The 23,056-nt window shown below is 37.0% G+C and overlaps 2 protein-coding genes, 1 long non-coding RNA gene and 1 pseudogene across 7 annotated transcripts; 2 read left to right on the top strand and 2 right to left on the bottom strand.

Annotated features, from left to right (window-relative positions):
* LOC141349091 (molybdenum cofactor biosynthesis protein 1-like) overlaps positions 1 to 5,829 on the bottom strand; it is a 32,885-nt pseudogene extending 27,056 nt beyond the window's left edge.
* LOC129427035 (cyclic pyranopterin monophosphate synthase) lies at positions 433 to 10,011 on the bottom strand. Of its 2 annotated transcripts, none has more exons than XM_055183164.2 (2): positions 9,694 to 10,011; positions 433 to 2,787 (listed from the first exon to the last, which is right to left on the bottom strand). In XM_055183164.2, the coding sequence occupies exon 2, from the start codon at positions 2,588 to 2,590 to the stop codon at positions 1,823 to 1,825; it is 768 nt and encodes a 255-aa protein (XP_055039139.2). In that variant the 5' UTR covers positions 2,591 to 2,787; positions 9,694 to 10,011; the 3' UTR covers positions 433 to 1,822. The 2 variants fall into 2 exon arrangements, with proteins under 2 accessions (XP_055039139.2, XP_055039136.2); XM_055183161.2 differs by lacking the exon at positions 9,694 to 10,011 and adding an exon at positions 2,892 to 3,045.
* LOC129427036 (uncharacterized) lies at positions 8,769 to 13,810 on the top strand. Its single transcript, XR_008638516.2, has 2 exons — positions 8,769 to 8,943; positions 10,948 to 13,810. It is a non-coding gene; the product is annotated as an uncharacterized lncRNA (long non-coding RNA).
* A 3,003-nt stretch (positions 13,811 to 16,813) lies between these two features.
* LOC129427034 (uncharacterized) lies at positions 16,814 to 21,901 on the top strand. 4 transcript variants are annotated; one of them, XM_055183158.2, is made up of 3 exons: positions 16,814 to 17,015; positions 19,867 to 19,981; positions 20,225 to 21,901. In XM_055183158.2, exon 3 carries the CDS (start codon positions 20,276 to 20,278, stop codon positions 21,152 to 21,154), a length of 879 nt encoding a protein of 292 aa, XP_055039133.2. In that variant the 5' UTR covers positions 16,814 to 17,015; positions 19,867 to 19,981; positions 20,225 to 20,275; the 3' UTR covers positions 21,155 to 21,901. The 4 variants fall into 4 exon arrangements, with proteins under 4 accessions (XP_055039133.2, XP_055039132.2, XP_073732044.1 ...); XM_055183157.2 differs by having other exon boundaries at positions 16,816 to 17,015; positions 19,867 to 20,087; XM_073875943.1 differs by having other exon boundaries at positions 16,840 to 16,923.
* The last annotated feature ends 1,155 nt before the right edge of the window (positions 21,902 to 23,056 follow it).

Here is a 23,056-nt window from a genome sequence, read left to right as displayed (position 1 = left end):
TTACAATAATTATTTCTAATCAAAATGAATGAATAGAATAATATTGAAATAAACAGAGGTTGAGACTTACCCTATTTAGAGTAATCAGAGATGTTACTCTAAATGGAAAGACAGCCTCCACGCTTCTAAGTACACTTAAACTAACGCCAATTTGCTAGTCGTATCTCACAAATCCTCAGCTGATGTATTATTCACTATCTAACTGGGATTTGGGCCGATCCTAGCCTGATTTCAGTCCTTACGGTAACTACGGATACAACGGTATTACTTGCAGTGTCAACATTTACCGAGCAACACAGAATAAAATCAAACATAACAATTTATTAACCAGGTAAGGAAAAACATAATTCAGAAGCCAATTTACATTCCAATTCAAATACAAAACAAACGAAAAACCATTGCATACCTGGTAAAGACAACACACAGTAATTGTGCGGGATATCTGGTCCCGCCTAAATCTTCTACACATCTCCTTAAATAACCAGAGAACAAAGCATATAGGAATTTGGTACTGATTGGTTGTTGTAAAACTAAGGGCTGTCCTTAATTTGCACACAGTGGGTGATTGGCTTATGCTTAGAATGGGAGTTGTCTGTCAACATTGAATGAAGTTTCACATATACTTTAACATTGAATTCTGTTGTTATATGAGTAAGACCATTGTAACCACTTGCAATGAGACATTTAAATAGAAAAGAACTACCCTTGATTGTCAAACATCACATCTTCATACAAATGGTAGATGAGAGAATAAGAATACAAATGTATGACACCCTAAAGGTGTGTCTTGAAACCCAAATGTCTCGGAAGTCCACTGTGAATCGTAGAGAGTTGCTTTCCTGGGCACTCACTTTGCCCCCATGCAGTGTCCTTTGGGGAGGTGCTATATTTATTCAGGAAATTATCTTACATATTTCTGAGGATTAATTTTGTTATTGTACAACTACAGTGCTCTTGGTCAATTCAAAATATTAACAAACAATCAAACCTTAACATTTAAGTAGTAAAAGTGAAGTTTTGGCTTTCTTAAGAGAATATTTCTATGTACACCATTATTAGGCAACTATTAGTGTGCAGAATTATTAGGCAACTAAATGAAAAAAAAAGATTTTACCATCTCACTTGTTTTTTTTTCACCGGTTAAAGTGAGAATAATAAACAAACTCTACATTTACCAAATTACCATTCATTTCGATAACAGTCACAAGCCTTCCATTCATGGATTCAGTCAGTTTCTTGATCTGGTCAGAATAAACATTTTGTGCAGATGCAACCATAGCCTCCCAGACACTGTTCAGAGAGGTGTACTGTTTACCTTAACTGTAAATGTCCTGCTTAAGAAGGGATCAAAAGTTCTCAATAGGGTTTAAGTCAGGTGAGGAAGTGGGCCATGTCATTAGTTTTTCATCTTTAAGGCCTTTACTGGCCAGCCAGTATAACAAATAAACTAAACAATTAAATAGAAGAAAAAAAATGTAATTAGTAGGCAACTGCAGTTTGCCTTAGGTTAGATATCTTTAGGGTAGAGCCCATCAGAAATTTGCATCACACATTGCGTAAATGCTTTGAAAATAAAAAACCCTGCAAGTAATTTTTTTTCTTGCCGTGAACAGGCCCATTTTATTAATGAAAATTAAGGACTTTTGAATGCTTATGCTGATAAATGACAACAGTCCGTTAACAATCAATCTAAATGCTGGTATTTAGCAAACAACTTGTTTTGTAGACAGTAAATTTGCAATAACTGGGCCAGTCAGATGCATCCAAAGGTACACTTTGATCCTAAAGTCACTTAAAGTAAAATGACAAGATGTATTCAAAATTAGGATATGTCAGGACGCTGGAAGTCACCTCTTTGCCCACCTGTCTTGCTAAGCAACTTTATGTCAGTAATAATGATGTCACGACTGACAGCCTTGCACATGTCGTACAGTGCCAGCGTGGCAACCGTCACAGCTGTCAGAGCCTCCATCTCCACTCCTGTGCGGCCTAGGGTTTGGCACGTTGCCTTGACAACAGCAGTATGTCCTCCCTCCAGCAACTCTATAGTAACAGAGGTGTGGTCAAGAGGAAGCGTATGGCAAAGAGGAATAAGAGATGCAGTCTGCTTGGCACCCGTGATGCCAGCTAGCTGGGCTACCGCCAGTGCATCACCCTTGGCAATTTGGTTGGCACGCACCAAATTAAAGGCTTTTGGACCTAGGATGACCTTGCCACAAGCCGTGGCTGTGCGACAAGTTACCGGCTTACTGCCCACGTTGACCATGGAGGCTTTACCTTGTGCATCAGTGTGGGTCAGGCAATCAGAGGTTCCATCAGAGCTGGAAGATTTTGGTACTTTTGAAACAGGACCACATTTAAAGGTTTCACTGTGAATTTGCCGTACACTCTGAGGAACTGAGATCCTGCCTTTAGATTGATTAGGTACAGACAAAAGGTTGACATTTTTGGATTGTAGCTGTGTAGGGCAAGACCTCCACCAGAAAACATGTGTATGAAAATTGACAACTGTGTGTTTTTGAAAAGCACGAAGATTCACCTGCCAATAAGAGTCGGTCATTAAGCTAAGGGTCTTCAAAGCAGCTCTCATCTTGTAACTAATATTAACAAACTTATAAAAAACTTGGTTGATTATCGTGATGAATGAAATCTAGCGCTCCAGAGAAAGTGTGAAGTACTCATGGACATTGCCAAACAAATGCTGATTGTTATTTGTTGAAGACTGGGATGTTGCTGAGGCTGCTGAATCCACTCTAAATGCTTGCAGAGGCCAGGTGCAATCTTTACCTGTAGAAAAGAATGAAAACATTTTAATACTTTTATTTCCAAATTTGAGTAAATAGAGCTAAATAAACAACATAGTAAAAACACATCTCTGGAAATGATTTTACACTTTCGATTTGAATTGATCAGTTCTATCAGCCTCCTATGTGGCATCCTGTCTTTGTCATTTACACAGAACATTTCTAGCAAGACAAATAGGCTTGGGCACACATAGCTGGGATAAGCTAGGTTTAAGTAAACCAGGGGTCACCAATCCTGGTCCTGGAGGGCCAGTGTCTCTGCAGTTTAGCTCCAACCCTAATCAAACACACCTGACGCAACTTAATTAGCTGCTTCAGGTGTGTATGATTAGAGTTGGAGCTAAACTTTGGCTGTTTCTCAATTCCTAAAACAGACTTGCGTTCTTGTGGAGATCGGTGTTGCCGGAAAAACGAACTCGGAAGAACGAACTCAGAAGGTCGTGAGAACACAGAAAAGCACTTGTGAGAATTGAGATGTGTGCGATCTTCCTGTTGGTCACCTGACCTCTGCCATTGTTTTGCCGCAATGACTCCTGGGGCGTAAAGCGAGTTCAGCGCGCAAGTCTGCACTCGATGCATCCTCGATATCAAAAACACATCCGGGTATTTTCATTCGTCCTCTGTACTTGCGTTCTTGAGAATTGGAATTGAACTTCGACGGTTAATGAGAACACGAGGCCGCAAGATTGCTGAAGAACGCATATTGAAAAACAGCCTTTGCAGAGACACCGGCTCTCCAGGACCAGGATTGGTGACCCCTGAAGTAAACCATAAAAGTATCTTGAACTTTATCTTGTCTTTTCAATTATAGGAGGTGACTGTTCTATAAAAACATACTGTAATTTTCAGATCTCAAAACACCTTTTATGAAACCGATTCAATGGATTATGCTACGCTATGCTAAAAGTGGTACTGCCAGACCCAGAAATCAGCTGAACAGATTCCATAAAGGTAAATCTAAAATTTTTTACTCTAGGGGAGGTGGAAATGAGCATATTTTCACACAAAAAAGTGAAGGGTCCCTTTAAGCACATTGACCGGAATCAACAATTCATTCTGGGTTTTACCTTAAACACTACTTGCACAATGAACTTTCACGTAAATAGCTTTTAATCAAGTCAATCACACGTTATTAATTCACTGTTCAGGTCTTAAAAAAACATAACGGAAAAAAGGCATGTGACACATACCCTTATGATCTAAACTGGAGAGTGACCTTTCCACTGAAAAGCACTTTGGATGAAGCTAAAGCTCATATTGACGACCCGCTCCCCGCTAGAGCTGGCAAAAAAAAAATCGGCTGCGATTCTCATGCGTGTCTCATCAGCAAAGCCGCTTCGTTGACCAGCAGCAAATCGCCACAACCTGCTCCCAGACGGAGCAGCACACACTACACAGAGCCGTATTTCACCAAGAAGCTAGCAAAATTGCGTTCATAATCGAAGACGATCCTCCACGATTATGAACGCGATTTTGCCTTGCTTTCGGTGAAATACGGCTCCGTGCAGCAAACGCAGCCCCATCTGAAAGCAGGTGATGGCGATTTACTACTAATCACCGAACCGGCTTTACTGATGAGACACGCATGAGAATCGCAGACAATTTTTTTGCCAACTCTACTCCCCGCCCACTTTTCCCAGCAATGTTGACTAGCCCAGCTCAAGGTCTAGTGCAGGGCTAGTCAACTGGTGGCCCGCGGGCCAAGTGCAGCCCTCCAATTATCTTTATCCGGCCCGCCGGTCATCTCTGGCCATTTCTCAATCGGAAGGCTGCAGCCTCCAGAGGTCGCATATGCAGACCTTCATCAAGTTTAAGTTAACTAAGCATAACATTAACAAATCATAAGCATATTACAACAATTTACGATTAACTACGAATAATAGTCAACTTTAAAGTTATTATTATTGTATAGTTAAAATTCTGAAATAAGACTTAATGACGTATGCAGCCTTGAAATGCAACCTTTGGAGGCTGCAGCCTTCGGATTGAGAAACCGCCATAGTCTGATTTAAATTCAGCGTGGGTACTTTTACCTTTCCACTGTACATGACAAATCTGACGGCCGGAATCAGAAACACAGAAAGGGAATCAGAAAGGGCTGTGTGTGCGTAATTATCTGATCCAATTCAAGCTTTAGATGCATTAAAGAAAATAAACGTATGCGACTACACCACATCCACATGTGACGCGATGACCGGAAGTATTTCAGTGTGTTGCAATCAAAACTGTGTGCAAGGTAAAAATTATTAATTATTTTTTGTTTCACTTTATTTAGTGAATTATTTGAAAAAGATGCATCTTTTTTGAAAATGCATGTTTTATATATATATATATATAAAAATATACTATACTATACTATAACAAAAGTAACAAAAACAGCACACACACACACGTGTGAAAAAGTAGTTGAAAAGACCCCTGGTCTAGTGTGACCGCACCTTTAGTCGTATTTAGAGACTCTGGGCTAGCATGAAACACCTCAGTGAATCCTGTGATCAAAGACATCTGTTGCAGGCGTTCAGTGTTGTACAGTCACTCAGAGTTTATAGTTTACAGTTTCTTTCCAGTATTGAAGGCTACATTTTAATCTGTTTGTTAAAAAACTGCTCTTCCCTGTGTACATAACTGCAGCTTTTTATGCTAAGCTTGTAGGCTAAGCATAACTTACCACAAATTTGCGGAGGACCGTCTTCTGTGTAAAATAATCTCTCGACCCTGCATAATTATGTAATATGTCCGTGTATCAGTTAACCCCATGGTCATCCCGATGTAACTTAAATCGGATAGCAAAATACATAATCATACCGTATCACATCCCTAATAACTTGTCTTAAAGAATATCCATATAAATTGGCAGTTGTCTTGATCATCCGTTTTCGATATCCAGTTTTATTTTGCCCTGAGAATTTCACTAGCCGGTCTGCTGCCGTTCTTTCACTGAAACTTTTACGTTTTCGAATTCGAAACACTGCTCGTTGAAGCCGTGAAACATTTACGAATCTTTTGTTTCGAATCAGTGGTTCGGAGCGTCTTTCAAACTGTCACGTGATTTTAGCAACGAGGCTTTATTACGTCATAACTGTTCCGAAACATTTCAAAAATCGGATGATTTATTATGCAAGTTTATTAAACATTCTTCCTTCAGACTGATAATGCTACAATTTTGCCTACTTTTGGTTTATAGACAGATTTAATGAAAAATATATGCATAATTAAAAGGGGAATTAATAATCCTCTATCCTAAATAATAAAACAGAATACACTTTTATTTAATAGCTTAATTAAGTTAAATAATTAATTTATCTTTAAAACATGTTTTTAGAACAACCTTTGCAAGGATTTTGTAAAAACATGTTTGGGCTGATATCTTGTTGCTTTTACAATGTTTTCACCAGCAGGTGGCGCCATATGTATACGTGTTTCGAGCGCTTCGAAAAAGTGAATCATTTTTCTAAGCACTGGTTCAGTTGATTCGAAGCTTCGGAAAGGATCATTTTCTTCTGGTGTTTTATGGCGGTTTGGCAAACCAACGAAATTGTGAATTACCGCCACCTATTGATGTGGAGTGTGGAGTTAACAAATTTGGAAGAAATAAAAAAATTCTAGACTAGATTCAATCTATTGTTCCTGTCCAGGTATTTAAATAACAATTCATGTACCCTTGATTCGTTTCCTAGCAATACTTTAAAAGAAATGTCAACTCGTCCAAACCATCTTAATTCTTGTATTAATTGGAATCTCTCCCTTTCATATGCAAAACACTCATTAATAATATGCATCACTGTTGCTAATTCTTCTCCACAATTATCTCACACTCCCGGTTTATGCTTACCTATTTAAAAAAGACTAGTTTAATGCTTTATGTCCAATTCTTAGTCTTGAAATAGTGTTTTCTTCCTATGTCCATATATTTCTCTCTCATGTCCAACATACTTCAAAGAGATGTCTTCCTTTAGACCAGGAGTGGGGAACCCTGGGTCCTGGAGGGCTACTCTCCTGCAGTGTAGTTCCAACCGTAATTACCAGGGTTCCCCACCCCTGCTTTAGACCCACTATTTCAAAATATTTGCCATTTCTTACTTAAAATGATATCACTTTCTTTCAGCTTTACTTAAAGCTAATTTAACTTCTATTTGTGGATGATTTAATGTTTCTAGCAAGTCTACTTCTTCGTTTTCCATCCAAACCTAAATGTGCAGGTACCCAAAGGAAATAACCTCTATCGGGTGGGTGCGTGAAGTCCTTTATCTTCATGGACAAAATTCCTCACAGCCCACTGGCCACCCCGCTTGTAAATGCATTTTTTATCACAAAAATAATTTCATATATAAGGGTCTAGCATGCTGTATAAGTACTTGTCTTTAATTTACTTTCAAATTTTACCAATCCATTAGAATAATGAGATACTATATAAAGCTGTTACTAATCAAATAGTATCAACACAGTCTTTATAACTTAGTGGTACAGAAGATGCATTTGAAGTAACTTTAAAAGTAAATTTTAAGATGTGAGCTTTTGGATTATTACAAAAATAAACTCTTTGTTTGATAAAAGTTAAAGACAATATTGCCAACAAGTTAATCTTCACAGATGAATACAAATTTGATGAATTTTGAAGTGCAAATGTTTACTAGAAATATAAAAAGCAGAATATTGACTTCAAAATTGTGTTAATCTGTGGGAAAAAACAGTTGTGACTTTTCACAGTGCTGCTATTAACAAAACATCATGTGACAACAGTGTGCAGATATTAATGGCTGTGTAAATTACATGGACAAAAGCTTACTTTTTAGTGCAGATTGGTGTCTGAATGCTTTTTGTATTGCCCATTACTGCATGAATGCTCCGGCCATTTACAGTACAATGCTTGACTTATCTGCTATCGGCCGTCAGTAGCCATGAATAATTTCTGTGATTTTCATTGGGAATACTTTTTATTGAAAAGTTTTGGTTTTACTTTGTTAATTTTTTTTTGGGGGGGGGGGTTCTCTTCTTTAAATGTGTTATTTTATTGGACTATTGATGTTGTAAGTCTATTTGCATATCTTTTTTCATTTGGAATGAATCTTTTATCTACGGGTGAGTCAAAGGAACCAGAGTCAGGCCATACTGGGGTTGCCTTTTACATTCCTCACTAATCGTAGTTAAAAAGAGGGCAACAGATAACATATCAGTGTATACTGTAGAATTATTGTACTGTAAAAAATCCTTGTAGCACTTACATTTTAAGTTTAAAGGGGCATATCATGAAAATCTGTCTTGTATAGCAACTTCTAACAAGTCAAAAACGTTTCAATGAATTAATAATCCTAGATGTTTAAACTAAATCATTAAAGTGCAACAAGGTATTTTTACAACTTGGGTATCTTATGGGCATTATAATGGTTGGAAGGAAAACAGAATCAAACTGTTGTCATAGCTTCTGATTTATCTGTTTATCAGCATCTAGTTTACAGTCCAGAAAAGGAAAGAAAAGATGTACATTTCTTGTCAAAAAGCTCAATAAAGCATGGAACAATTGACATACAGATATAAATACAAAGGTACTACTGTGTAAAGCAGAAATTAAAACTATTATAAAAAGTCACTCAAAATAGCCTACAAAAACAGCCTGTGAGACAGGAATCCAAAGGAACAGATGGTAATTACACGACTAAGAATTGGACATACTGGCTTAAATCAATCATTGCACAGACTAGGGAAGCACCCTGCTGAATCCTGTGATTACTATAATGCACAAGAGACTGGAAAACACATTTTGATACACTGCAAGAAATATGAGAAGGCTAGAAAGGAGGTGGAAAATCAAATCGGACAATAAAATACGACAATAGAACATTTAATGTGAAAAACATATTATAAAAGTATTTATTATGTTATTAATTATCTAAATGACTGGGAAATGGTCGACTTTATGACAGTTAGCGCTTGGGATCGTAGTTTATCATCCGCTGCTCACATTTCAGTCCAATAGGTGGCGGTAATGCACCTTTCTAGCTGGTTTGCCAACCACCAATAAATCCATAGAAGAAAACGACGAGAGCCTGATTGATTGAAGTTGTCAAGGCAAAGTAAATTTGGGAACCAAAAACGAATAAAGATGTCAAGACAACTGCTTTTTGGATATTCTTAAATGAAGGTTAGTGCTGTATGGGGTGTAATGCGGTATGAATATTTTGCTGTCATAGTTTTATTGGAAATAAGACCAAAACTCACTCACATGGCATGGGGATAGTCAAAAACAACGTATCGTTACACAGGGTCGGTATTTTTCTTTTAAGTTACCTAGAAGACGGTCTTCCTCAAATTTTTGGTAAGTTTTGAGACGTTTTAAAAGAGTTACTGGACAACGTGTTGTAGATTTGGCAAAGTAAATATCTTAATACTGTTGTTTATACTTTTTCTCCCCGCTTATAGCGTATTTATATCCTGCAGACTTATAAATATGTTTACGTGTATTTCGTGAAAATAATCCTTGCCTTATACTACCACCAGGATTATATTAATATTATATAATAATATTGTTTTGTATTATAATATATTAAATCATATTAATGAAAAGCAACAAAGTCTGAGCACGTAATTGTTCTTAGTACAACAAATTATGTAATAAAAGTGCAAAATATTGACTGCATTTTCATACATTCATATATTCACTGCATTTTCATATATTCACATAAATTTTGCATTTTCATATGACAACTCTTTAGCTAACTTAGCCGTTAGTTTAATCACCGTAGTCACTAATCACTGTACTTAGTTGACTTTGTATGTAACAACAATCCAGGTAAGATGATAACTCCTTGAAGAACAATAGGGTCCTCCTACCAAGGTGTGATTTATAGGGATAGTTCACCCAAAAATTAAAATAATGTCATTAATGACGCACCCTCGTGTCGTTCCAAACTTATAAGACCTCTGTTCATTTTCGGAACAAAGTTTAAGATGTTTTATATTTAGTCCGAGAGCTTGTTGACCCTTCATTGAAAATCTACGTACGGTATACTGTCCATGTCCAGAAAGGTAATTAAAAACATCATCAAAGTTGTCCATGTGACATCATCAGTGGGTCAGTTAGAATGTGCTGAAGCATCGAAAATACATTTTGGTCCAAAAATAACAAAAATTACGACTTTGTTCAACATTGTCTTCTCTTCTGCATCTGTTGTGAAGCGTATGCCGAGACTAAAGTCACGTGACTGCAATGACGCGGATGACGTGTTATCCTCAGACATGTTTGCAAAGTTTTTTTTTCAAACTTACAGTGTGTGTCTCCCTCAGACTGTAAACGAAGCCTGGGTACACAAAAAACAGCTGGGGCGCACCAGATAACACTGCAGTCACGTGACTTTAGTCTCGTGTATGCGCTTCACAACAGACAATGCTGAATAATGTTGTAAATGTTTACTCATTTATTTGTTCATTTTTTTTATAAGTCACTTTATAGGTGGACAAAAAAGAAACTAATTTAGGTTTGTAACAACATGAGAGTGAGAAAAGACGACAGAATTTTCATTTTGGGGGGAACTATCCCTTTAAATATGCATAACATACAGCCTGTAGCCCGCATGCCCATTATCACGCTTTAAACAGCATAGGTTTTTTTTTATGAAAAATGAAGATTTTAAAAGGCTTTAATTGATACATGCATTCTGCAAGCTATTGTTTAATTCCCCTAAAATGGTTTTGCACACAGTTGACTAAAAAGTGGTAGGGAAATGTCACACCCATGCCACACACACATTATGCCTGCTCTTCATATATGAGGTATTATCAATGAATGAAACAGGCCATTGTTGAGAAAGACAGCGGTGGACTGTCATAGAAATTAAGTTATTGTGTGTGATTTTTGACAACCTAGACAGCGAATAAAATAAAAGGAGGCTAGGAAATGTTTAACAATTACGTTCTTTGCATCAAAGTCGTTGCAAGTAGTAATTTGAGAGTGGACTTACTAGCACATCTATCCATTTAAACAATTATTGCAGATCAAATAGAGGGCAAACAGACAAAGACTCTTTTTTTAACTAGTGTTTTATGTATCATAATGTATAATTTATGTGTAATATTTTAGCACTTTTTGATTAATTAACTTGGTGTTATTGTGAAAATTTATTCATTTATGTATTCTTATATTTTGAAGGTCTGTTTTTCTGAACTACAAAGAGATCAAGGTTTACACCTTCAGTGAAGACATTCACAAATAAATTCAGGAAAAATTCTTCCAAATTCATCCAAATGTAGAATTAACACCAATATCTACAATCATTAATCATTAAAGAGGAGAGCAATACTGAGAAACAAAGAGATTTACTCTTGATTCTTTATTAATAACCGGTAAGGAACATTGTAATAAAATAACTGAAGGAACTGGAAGAAACATCAGAATAAGGAACATCATTTCACTGGCAGAAAAACTTGATTTTTTCTGGTTGTTTGCAGAGTTTTTTCAGATTTCTTTTCAAAAGAAAGCAAAGAGCAGAAGCCAGAAAATCATTGTGAAAAAGGATTTGAAAGACGACGACACATTGTGGTGCACATGGAAACTCACACTGTAGAGCGCCCATATCCATGTCCTCAGTGTGAAAAGAGTTTTACTCAAAAAATTAACCTTAAAATCCACATGGGAATTCACACTGGAGAGTGTCCATACCCATGTCCCGAGTGTGAAAAGAGTTTCATGTCAAAAGCATGTCTTATGAGGCACATGAGAATTCACACAGGAGAGTGCCCATACACGTGTCCTCAGTGTAAAAAGAGTTTCAACCAGAACGCAAATCTTATGAGGCACATGAGAATTCACACTGGGGAGCGCCCACACATGTGTCCTCAGTGTGAAAAGAGTTTCATGACGAAATCAGGTCTTCTGAGGCATTTGAGTGTTCACACTGGAGAGCGCCCATCCAAATGTCTTAGTGTGGAAAGAGCTTAATAAGTATGTTAATTTGAATTCCTTTCCTGAACTCTGAAATGGCTTCAGTATGGACTGCATGCCCCCTATGGGCGGTTTACATTTTGAGTCTAAAACCAAATAGAAAATGAAACATTGTCGCTTTCCCCCTCCTTTCCGACGTGGCATTCTGAAAAGTTGGAAGGATTTTCAACTGCATGTGGCCCTACCGCGCCTGGAAAAAAGAGCATGTCCCCCTTTTTTATTTGGCTCATTTGCATTTTTAAGGACACATCCAAAATGGCACATTTTTGCTCACTCCTACAAAGTGGCAATTTTAACATGTTATAATAAATAATCTATACGATATTTTGAGCTAGAACTTCACATACGTACTGGGGACACCAAAGATTTATTTTACATCTGAAAAGTCTTGTGAAATGTCCCCTTTAAACAGCCCGTATAAATGCACAAATTACTTGCCAGCATATTCCGTGTCTGTACGCTGCCAACTATGTCATTAGGTCACATCAGCAACATGCTGTAAACTTCACACTTTTGGGGGATGCATGAACCGACTAGAAACAGGCCTGGCTCTGGCCCTTTGATGTTGACATCAAGAGACCAGACCCCTGCTGTCCAAACTTAATAGCTATTTTGCTATCCAAGTATCTGATATGATCCAGTTATGGCACTGCCATACAACAGTGGCACGTTTTTGCAGACCAGGCTTAATCTTAGTTCCAGACAGTAATGCATGGTTGATCTGTCTTATGTATCTTAAAATATATCAGTGCCACTTTGCCTTAAGAAGCAAACCAGTAATGTTTTTGTCTAAAGGGGGTCGCATGCCGGACGAGAAGCACAGCATTGCGTCTAGGACGACTCTGATGTATCATACACCAGAAGTGCACATTAAATAGTGTGAGCTTAGTCAGATAGCGTCTACTTCAAAATGCAAAATATACATTGGCTGCTAATGTTAATCGCTTACGATTTGGGAAAAATATGATGTTATTTAAAGGAATAGTCTATCCATTTTTCATATTAAACTATGTTATTACCTTAACTAAGAAGAGTTGATACATACCTCTATCATCTTAGTGCGTGCACGTAAGCGCTGGGGCGCATTTAGCTTAGCCCCATTCATTCAATGGTATCAAACAGAGATAAAGTTAGAAGTGACCAAACACACCAATGTTTTTCCTATTTAAGACGAGTAGTTATACGAGCAAGTATTGTGGCACAAAATAAAACGTAGCGCTTTTCTAAGCGGATTTTAAAGGGTAACTATATTGTATGGCGGAATAGCACTTTTGGAGCACTTCAACTTTTTTTGACAAAAATGTTAAAAAATGGATTTATCTAGTTTTGCAACGAAACTCTTCAATTCTAGCTTTTTCAACAGATCTCTTTATTATCAGATGTTTTTTTATCACATCTCTCTGATCTATGTTTGTTCCTGAAGTCTCTCTGCCACTTCCAAATAATAATGAATAAAATAACTCCTAGGTGTCATACCCAGCGGGGTAAGTTGTTTTATAATTCATGTTTTTTTTTAGGGAATTGAGCTTTGTTCTAATTCTCCCATGTGAAGTCTGGTTTGAGAAGATATAACAAAAACATACTTTTGTCTCATTGTAAAGCAATCTGCAAACAATAAAATAATACAGATGAATTCACATGATTCATCACGGCTGTTGATTGTTGGGGTGCTCGCTGAAGGTGCAGTGGTGTGCGCTTGTAATCCAAGCTACTGGTATCGATATAGTGAGCCACAAACAAGTCTTTGCCCAAGTTAAAATTTACAAATATATATTTGGTGTGTACTCGGCATTACTGCAGTATAAATATTTCTGGCTGTGTACAAAAGCTTATTGTTTAGTACACATTGATGTCTGAATGCTTTTTGTATTGCCCATCACTTTGTGAACACTGCGGTCATTTACAGTAATGCTCGACTGATCTATGATCAGCCAGTAGTCTATGAATAATTTATGTGATTTCATTGTGAATGCTTTTTTATTGAAAATATTTGGTTTGTACTTTGTAAATAGTTGTTTGGGTTTCTTGTTCATAAAATGTTTTCTTTTTATTAAAATATGCAATGTTGTAACTCTATTTGCATATCTTTAGTGTGGAAAAGGCTTCACTATTGAAAAGTAAAACTTACAGATAACATAAATACACCTTGTGCAGAATTATTAGGCAAGTTGTATTTTTGAGGATTACTCTACAGTGCTCTTGGTCAATTCAAAATGTTAACAAACCCTCAAACCTGAACATTTAAGTAGTAAAAGTGAAATTTTGGCTTTCTTAAGACAAAATTTCTATGTACATCATTATTAGGCAACTATTAGTGTGCAGAATTATTAGGCAACTAAATGAAAAACAAAGATTTTACCATCTCATTTGGTTTTTTCACCTGTTAAAGTGAGAATAATAAACTCTGCATTTACAAATAAATAAACATTTACTAAAAAATAAAAAAATATTTGCAGACGCAACCACAGCCTCCCAGACACTGTTCAGAGAGGTGTACGGTTTACCTTCACTGTAAATGTCCTGCTTAAGAAGGGATCAAAAGGTCTCAATAGGGTTTAAGTCAGGTGAAGAAGGGGGCTATGTCATTAGTTTTTCATCTCTAAGGCCTTTACTTGCCAGCCATGCAGTGGAGTACTATGATGCATGTGATGGAGCGTTGTCCTGCAAAATAATCAGTCTTCCTGAAAGATGCAAACTTTATCCTGTACCACTGCTTAAAGAAAGTGTCTTCTATACTACAGGCAGGCAGGCACAGACAGGTATTATTAAAAATGAGCTAGTTGGACCTTTTTGGTTTTAAAATGGAAATAAAAAACAACTCTCAGACTTACTGACAATTTTTAGAAGACACTTTCTTCAAGCAGGACAGGAAAAAAATCTGCATCTTTCAACAAGACTTTTTTTATGCAAGACAATGCTTCATTGCATCAAAGTACTCAACTGCATGACTGGCCAATAAAGGCCTTAAAGATGAAAAACTAATGACATGGCCCCTTCTTCACCTGACTTGAACCCCATTGAGACCTTTTGATCCCTTCTTAAGCAGGACATTTACAGTGAAGGTAAACAGTACACCTCTCTGAACAGTGTCTGGGAGGCTGTGGTTGCGTCTGCACAAAATGTTGGTTCAGATCAGATCAAGAAACTGACTGAATCCGTGAATGTAAGGCTTGTGACTGTTATTGAAAAGAAGGGTGGCTATATTGGTCACTGAGTTTATATATATTTTTATTTTTTTTATTAAATGTTTTTTGTAAATGTAGAGTTTGTTTGTTGTTCTCACTTTGACAGGTGAAAAAAACAAGTGAGATGGTAAATTCTTTGTTACATGGTGCATTATCCTGCTGGAAGTAACCATCAGAGGATGGGTACATGGTGGTCATAAAGGAATGAACATGGTCAGAAACAATGCTCAGGTAGGCCGTGGCATTTAAAAGATGTCCAATTGGGACTTAAGTGTGCCACACCACCACCACCAGCCTGTACAGTGGTAACAAGGCATGATGGATCACTTATTTCTTTCTGTTTACGCCAAATTCTGACTCTACCATCTGAATGTTTCAACAGAAATCGAGACTTACAGGCCATGCAACATTTTTCCAGTCATCAACTGTCCAATTTTGGTGAGCTCGTGCAAATTGTAGCCTCTTTTTCCTATTTGTAGTGGAGATGAGTGTTACCCGGGGGGTCTTCTGCTGTTGTAGCCCATCTGCCTCAAGGTTGTGCATGTTGTGGCTTCACAAATGCTTTGCTCCATACCTCGGTCATAACGAGTGGTTAGTTCAGTCAAAGTTGCCCTTCTACCAGTTTGAATCAGTCGGCCCATTCTCCTCTGACCTCTAGCATCAACAAGACATTTTTGCCCACAGGACTGCCGCATACTGGATGTTTTTTAGTTTTCACACCATTCTTTGTAAAAACCCTAGAAATGGTTGTGCGTAAAAATCCCAGTAACTGAGCAGATTGTAAAATACTCAGACCGGCCCATCTGGCACCAACAGCCATGCTCAAAATTGCTTAAATCACATTTCTTTCCCATTCTGACATTCAGTTTGGAGTTCAGGAGATTGTGTTGACCAGGACCACACCCCTAAATGCATTGAAGCAACTGCTATCATATTGGTTGATTAGATAATTGAATTAATGAGAAATTGAACAGGTGTTCCTAATATTCCTTTAGGTGAGTGTATATGTGGCAGTACTACACTGGCATGTACAAAAAACATGATGGGCTAAATACGAGCTTCGTATCGTGTGTCCTCGAAAAAGAAGTCACCGGTCGCCACTGATTCACACAAATACCAATTACTAATAAATTTAACAGGTGTTCCTAATATTCCTTTTGGTGAGTGTATATGTGGCAGTACTACACTGGCATGTACAATTGTGTCATCACATTAAAGAGTTTTATAACTTGCTATATGGTTCTGTACTCACACAGTCTTTATATGCATAATTATTTGGCTAAAGTGTGAAATAAAGTCTCAATGACTTAATATCACCACATCGACAAATGCAATTTTGGTCATGTTTACAATAAAAAATCTTAATCCAGAACCCAAATTTGATGTCCATGTTCAGTGTTTTCATTCATTGATTCAATTATGTTTCTGCAAAATTGCAAAAATGTTCTGCAGCAGCATCACTTTTTAATGTCATCTTGATCTTCTAAATCAATCTGTTATTATATTTTCAGAAAATGCACATTTTTTAATGAATCCCAATCTATATAACATGAGTAATGATAAACATTAACATAAATAGAACCTAACACCAGAAGAACATGTTTAATTAACATTCGTTTGACATTAACATGTTATTTTAAACGGACACATTTGTAATTGTGTGTAAATGCATTCATGTCCCCCTGAACTGCATTAAACAGTCTGTGTAAATAAAAAATATGCCACTTCAGATTCATCTCGTTTAGAGAGATCCATACGTATGAAAATATTTTTGTCTATTATACAATATTTTATATAAAAATATGCATTTATGAGCGGGATGTGTGGTGTATTTTGTCCATGAATAAAAGAAAATCATTACTGATCATCAGTGGACTCCACCCAACCACGCTATTTTCATCCCAGGTAGCGAGCGTAACCAATTAGAGTTGATGTTACTCTGAAGTTAAACGTTTCAGTCTTCGTCGCTCTTCAGTCGAAAAACGAGACGGGAAACCGAGTAAGTGAACTTGAACAAGGCAAACTAAAATTGGAAACCAAAAACGGATCAAGGGGTCAAAACAACAGCTAAATGAATATTCTTTAAGACAGGTAAGTGTTGTAGGGATGTGATACAGTAACGTTACGAATGTCATGCTGTCCGATTTAACTTGCATTGAGAGAAGAACATCAAAACTCACTCACACGCGAGGTCAAATTTGTGTTAAGTTTTGTCTTTTACTCAGAAGATGGTCTTCATCAAATTTGTGGTAAGTTTTGACGCATTTTGAAAGCGTTAGGCCTAACTTACTGGACAGTGTGTTGTAGAGAGGCAAAGATTATAATATAGCGTGTTGATATCCGGTTTAATATTTCAGACGGGATATGGGCTGCGTCCACTGATTTATATAAATTACTGGATTGTATGGAGTACATTTTGTGCCATAATTAAACAAACAAATCCAGCGTTTTGCAAACAAACGACTAGCAAACAAACAGAAAGCGACTTGCAAATACAAAAGGCAATTTGAGAGAAAATGCATGTTAATCTTGGATTAAATTTGTTCTATCTGAACTAGATGAACATTTATCTCCCGACCCCATGATTAATGTTATTTATTTGATGTTTCTGTGAACAAAAGTGCACTAACATTAAAAATCATTTAATCAAAATTTGAAATGGTTAGCTAATGACTTGAGTTACTGGGATCTGTTGGGAGTGTATGGGAAACCAATAGAAAATCTGTGGTTGTGTCATAGTGATGTAAAATGTTCATATCATTTCATCTATAGTTTGTACTTTGTTTACATTTTACGCATGCTATGTGATTATAACAATGCATTTACACTTCGTATTAGGTAGTCTGTCATCAATGACAGCTCATTGGACGGAAAATGCCCTTCATTGAAACATAATGGGCTAAATACAAGCTTCGTATCGTGTGTCCTCGAAAAAGAAGTCATCGGTCGCCACTGATTCACACAAATACCAATAACTAATAAACAAAATGCTTTTATCTTTAACCCGCAGAAAAAAAATTAACTTGCGGAGACGTTTAAACAGTAGCCCAAATCTTAATTTGAAAAGGACTTGGCAACGCTGCACACAGCATCTCTCGTTGAGTTCACGCTCTATCTCTGGATAAATGTACATAGTCAAAGTTAAGTTGGAGAAAGTTGTTCTTAAGAAGTGTTTAGATATAGGCAAGAAGGCATGACGCAATTTTATTGCTTTATGTAGCCTAATGTTTTGAAGATGCACATGAATGTGCAGCGCGTGACCCTATTACCTTAATGCGTGTTGCCATTGCCTTGCTATTGCATGTTGCTGTGACGAGAACCATGTGATATGTAAACATGAGGTAAATATAAGACGTAAACTTAAGCACATGTGCACAATGTATTTTTGCATCTGACTGAGAAAATACAATGATTCACATGTTTACATGCATAATTTTCTCTTGATGATATGATCACAGATTGGACTAAACCACACCTTTCAATACCATCGAAAATTTCATCCAATCGACCACAATTAAGGTGTTTACATGAGGGATTTTCAATCCGATTGAACCATCAATCCGGATTATTTGGTTGCGTGTAAACATAGCTATTGAAATTAAAGGGACTGTAAGTACGATTTTAAGTGTTTTATTAATCAAAATCAATATCTTTATTTATTAATATGTCCTCGTTGGTGTCAAATATACTCTGTCAGTGATCTGACTTATCTTTGTTAGCTTAGAATTTCTCCTCTTTACTTACATTGAACGGGTAAGTCCAAGAAGGCATGCATATCGTTCCGCCGTATTGATAAACTATAATAGCAGAGAGGGACAAAAAGCACTTGCCTACCAACGCATTTCCACAACGCGTTTTCATTCATAACACGTGAACCAGCTGCAACAGACAAGGAGATTGGCGATTACATAACGTCTACCGTAGTTCCAACATGCATTTGGAAAGGGGAGGCGCTAGAGAGCACTGTTCGTTTGAATGCAAAATACAATTCCACCACTAGATGGGGGTAAATCCTACTTATTGCCCCTTTAAGTAATTGTGTGTGTTAATTGACAACCTAGTCAGCGAATAAAAAGGAGGTTAAGGGGTGTGGCCAATAGGGATGCACCGATCCGATATCCGATAATTCTAATCTCTTTGTGTTTTAATAGTTATGAACGTAACTTTCCATTGCGGAGCTACAATTCCCATGTGAGGATGCTTCTACGCTGCACCCAGGAAGTACAGTATTGCGCATCAATTCTGCACCCGAAATGTGCATAAAAGGTCCGGTTAAGTGCATAATTCCCAAAATAACCATCTGCACACTAAAGCTGTTTTACTGTGACTTTTTGCGCAATTAAGGAAAATATATTTAGCATACTTATTTGATCAAACGTGCCTATTTTATTTTCTTCTAAACACTGCCATGGTTAATAATTACTAATGTTCTTGTAACTTGTAAATCATTTTAAATTATTGGTTTTTACTTTAAAATTATAAGTATATATAATTATATTATGCTAGATTTAGCAGAAAGAACTATACACATTTATATAGTGTGCGTGCGTGTGTGTGTGTAATTTAAATTGCTCAAGAAAAATACAGTAGTATCGGATCGGCAGGTATCGGAATCGGCCGATACTCAGAATTCGGGTATCGGATCGGAGATGGAAAAAGTGGTATCGGTGCATCCCTAGTGGCCAAATGTGGATATGCTACTGTTAGGCAATGTTTAAAAAGTATGTTCTTGGCAAGTAATAGTTATTTGTGAGTGAAATAGCACATCTATCCATGAAAACAGTTAGTGCAATTAAAATAGACTGCAAACAGACAAAGACTCCTTTTAAAGTAGTGTTTTATGTATCCTAACTCTATAATTAAATATTTTAACACCTTTTTGATTAATTGATTTGATGGTACTGTGAAAATGTATTAATTTACATATTTTTTAATTTGACAGATCTGTTTTTCTGAACTACACGAGATCAAGATTTACACCTTCGGTGAAGACATTCACAAATAAATTTAGGAAAAATTCCTGCTATCCTACAGGTGAAGGGGCACCTCATCCAAATGTAGGAATAAAACAATGTCTGCAAGCGGTAATATGTAAGCAATCATTAAAGAGAAGAGACTTATTGTGGAAGAAAGAGATTCAATTTGATTCTTTATTAATAAGCGGTAAGGAACATTGAAGTAAAATCACTTTAACATTTTATTATAATTTGGTTACAAGTTTACCGTTTTAATATGAGAATAACAAAAACAATGTAAAATAAAGTCTGATATCACAAAAATATACTTTTACTTCATTGTAGAGCTGAAGGAACTGGAAGAAACATCATCAATGTCAGAAACATCTTCGCGTAATGGAAATTGACACTGGAGAGCTTCCATACCCATGTACTCAGTGTGGAAAGAGTTTTACTAAAAAATCTAGTCTAAGTATCCACGTGAGAATTCATTCTGGAGTGCGCCCATTCACATGTACTCAGTGTGGAAAGAGTTTTACCAAAAAAAATACTCTTACTATCCACATGAGAATTCACACAGGAGAGCGCCCATTCACATGTACTGAGTGTGAAAAATGTTTTAGTAATAAATCAGCTCTTAATATGCACACAAGAGTTCACACAGGAGAGCGCCCATATCCATGTTCTCAGTGTGACAAGAGTTTTAGAAAGAAAGAAAAACTTACAAATCACATGAGAATTCACACTGGAGAGCGCCCATACCCATGTCTTCAGTGTGGAAGGAGTTTCAGAATGAAAGAAAAACTTACAGAACACATGAGGATTCACAATGGAGACTCCCAGTACACGTGTCTTCCGTGTGGAAAGAGGTTCACTCGAAAATATAATCTTGATTCCCACATGAAAATTCACACTGGAGAGCTGCAATTCTCATGTCCTAAATGTGAAAAGAGTTTCATGACGAAAGCAAATCTTATGATGCACATGATGATTCACACTGGAGAGCGCCCACACAATTGTCTTCAGTGTGAAAAGAGCTTCATGACGAAAGGATGTCTTGCGAATCACATGATAATTCACACTGGAGAGCGGCCATACATTTGTCTTCAGTGTGAAAAGAGTTTCAAGAGGAAAGGATGTCTTACGAAGCACATGATAATTCACGCTGGAGAGCGGCCATACATTTGTCTTCAGTGTGAAAAGAGTTTCAAGAGGAAAGGATGTCTTACGAAGCATATGAAAGTTCACTGTGTAAAGTGCCCATCCATGTCTTAGTGTGGAAAGAGTTTAATTTATTTTAGTATGAAGAGAAAATGCAGCATACAACCTATGGACTGCATGCCCCTTATCCTGCTGTAAAGAGCTTTCCTTTGTTTTGAAAATTTAGATTTTTTTTGTATTTCTTTTCCTTAGTAGATGCATACCTTGTGCAAGGTTTTGCACTATTTCTTTACCTTTTGCAAGCTATTTAAAAAACATTGTATCAGTCGACTTGGGCAGAAAAGCGGTTGGAACATGTCCCAACCATCCAACCTGCATATTACGCCTGCTGTGCAAGTACGAGGTATTATCAATAAATAAGACACACCATTGTTGACCTTGGTGGGATAGCACTTTACCGAAACAATTTAGGGCAATTCAAATACACATAAACTCTCCCATAAACTGTAATAAATTCTACATGGATGAATCTAAATACTCATGTTTCGTATCATTTGAAATATCTTGATTGATTGATACAATGGTCTCATCTCTATGACAGTAGAGCGGATCATAACAAAGGTTTGAGAGTTTAAGAATATTCTGGTCACTGTGTGCTTCATGGGGTCTTTCATCTTTGTAATACTTATCAAGAACCTTATCAGTGTAAATACCTCAACGTTTGGGGGAAGTGTACTTTGGTCTAAGTATTTATGGAGAACTGGCAGAAGGTTCAGAGGGATTTTGTAGCTAGATGAATTGGTGTTGTTGGTGAATGTTGGTGTTCCTTCTCTGGGAAATAAATTGTTAATTCTTAATCGCTTTCTGAGTTGCTGTAAGATTATTTCTTAAACAAGATTCGATATTTCTGCAAATCTTTGACCAAAGTCAGTACACACTACAGGGCTCCAGACTAACTTTTTCACTAGGAACATAGTGGCCCCCAACTTAAAATTTTAGGGGTGCAACCAGAAAATTTAGGGGCACACACCGTAAATCAACATGCTATGTGCTGTTTCAAATTCAGTGTCACATTACAAAAAACTGTCAAATTTACTGGTCGCACATGTGTGACTGGATGTAAAATTCAGTGGCACACTCTCAAATTTTGACATTTGGTGTCAGTCTGGAGCCCTGCACTAGAGGTCATGAAGAATAGATCATTGGGATACATTAGCATTGGAGTTCTAGACGTCTCTGACTGACCACACACTAAAAGAGAACCAGGATGAAAAAGCTCTAAAACAACCACAGTCATCCTAACATGTTCTGCAAAACAACAACATGCTTGGTAGATCGTTTGTGTTAAGGGGTTCTGGTCTGATGGTTGGCCATATTGTGGAGGAACTTCCGACACACCGACTACCTTCATTCTCTTTCCTGTAAAAGTCAAATATCTAATATACTTTTCAAAAATACTTTTATTACTTAAAATATATGATGGAATAGAAATCCAGCATAAAACACATTTTGGGTGAATGAGGCATTCTCGACAAACTGCATGAGATCAAGTGCATGCTCAGTTTTCCTTAGTCACCAAGCAATTTAAATTAAAGCAGTCATATTATGAGATTTTTTTAAAGATGTAAAATAAGTCTTTGGTGTCCCCAGAGTGCGTATTTGAGGTTTTAGCTTAAAACACCCCACAGATAATTTATAGCATGTTAAAATTGCCACAAAATGCAAATGAGCTGACGAAATACAAACACTGATCGACAATTGAAACTCAATTGTGCTGCCAATAATTTTTCTCCTCCTTTCTCTCTAAACTAAATAGCAGTGCCATACTGGGTTGTTCTTTTTTACATTTTCTAGGTTTATAGAAGCACTTGGGGCCCAATCATAGCACTTAAAGGTGCGCTAAGCGGATTCACGCGTTTTAGCCCATAAAACATTTTTTGTTTCATACAGTAAACATCTCCTCACTATTTGCTAGCTGCCGGTCCTCTGAACACACTGTAAAAAATGTGGTCTCTG

The sequence above is a fragment of the Misgurnus anguillicaudatus genome, chromosome 14 (assembly GCF_027580225.2).
Source record: "Misgurnus anguillicaudatus chromosome 14, ASM2758022v2, whole genome shotgun sequence".
NCBI lineage: Eukaryota > Metazoa > Chordata > Actinopteri > Cypriniformes > Cobitidae > Misgurnus > Misgurnus anguillicaudatus.
This window is presented reverse-complemented; position numbering and strand designations above follow the sequence as displayed.

Excerpts from the sequence above, each read along its gene's own strand:
- LOC129427035 (XM_055183164.2), bottom strand. The coding sequence starts at position 2,590 with ATGAGAGCTGCTTTGAAGACCCTTAGCTTAATGACCGACTCTTATTGG.
- LOC129427034 (XM_055183158.2), top strand. The coding sequence starts at position 20,276 with ATGGAAATTGACACTGGAGAGCTTCCATACCCATGTACTCAGTGTGGA.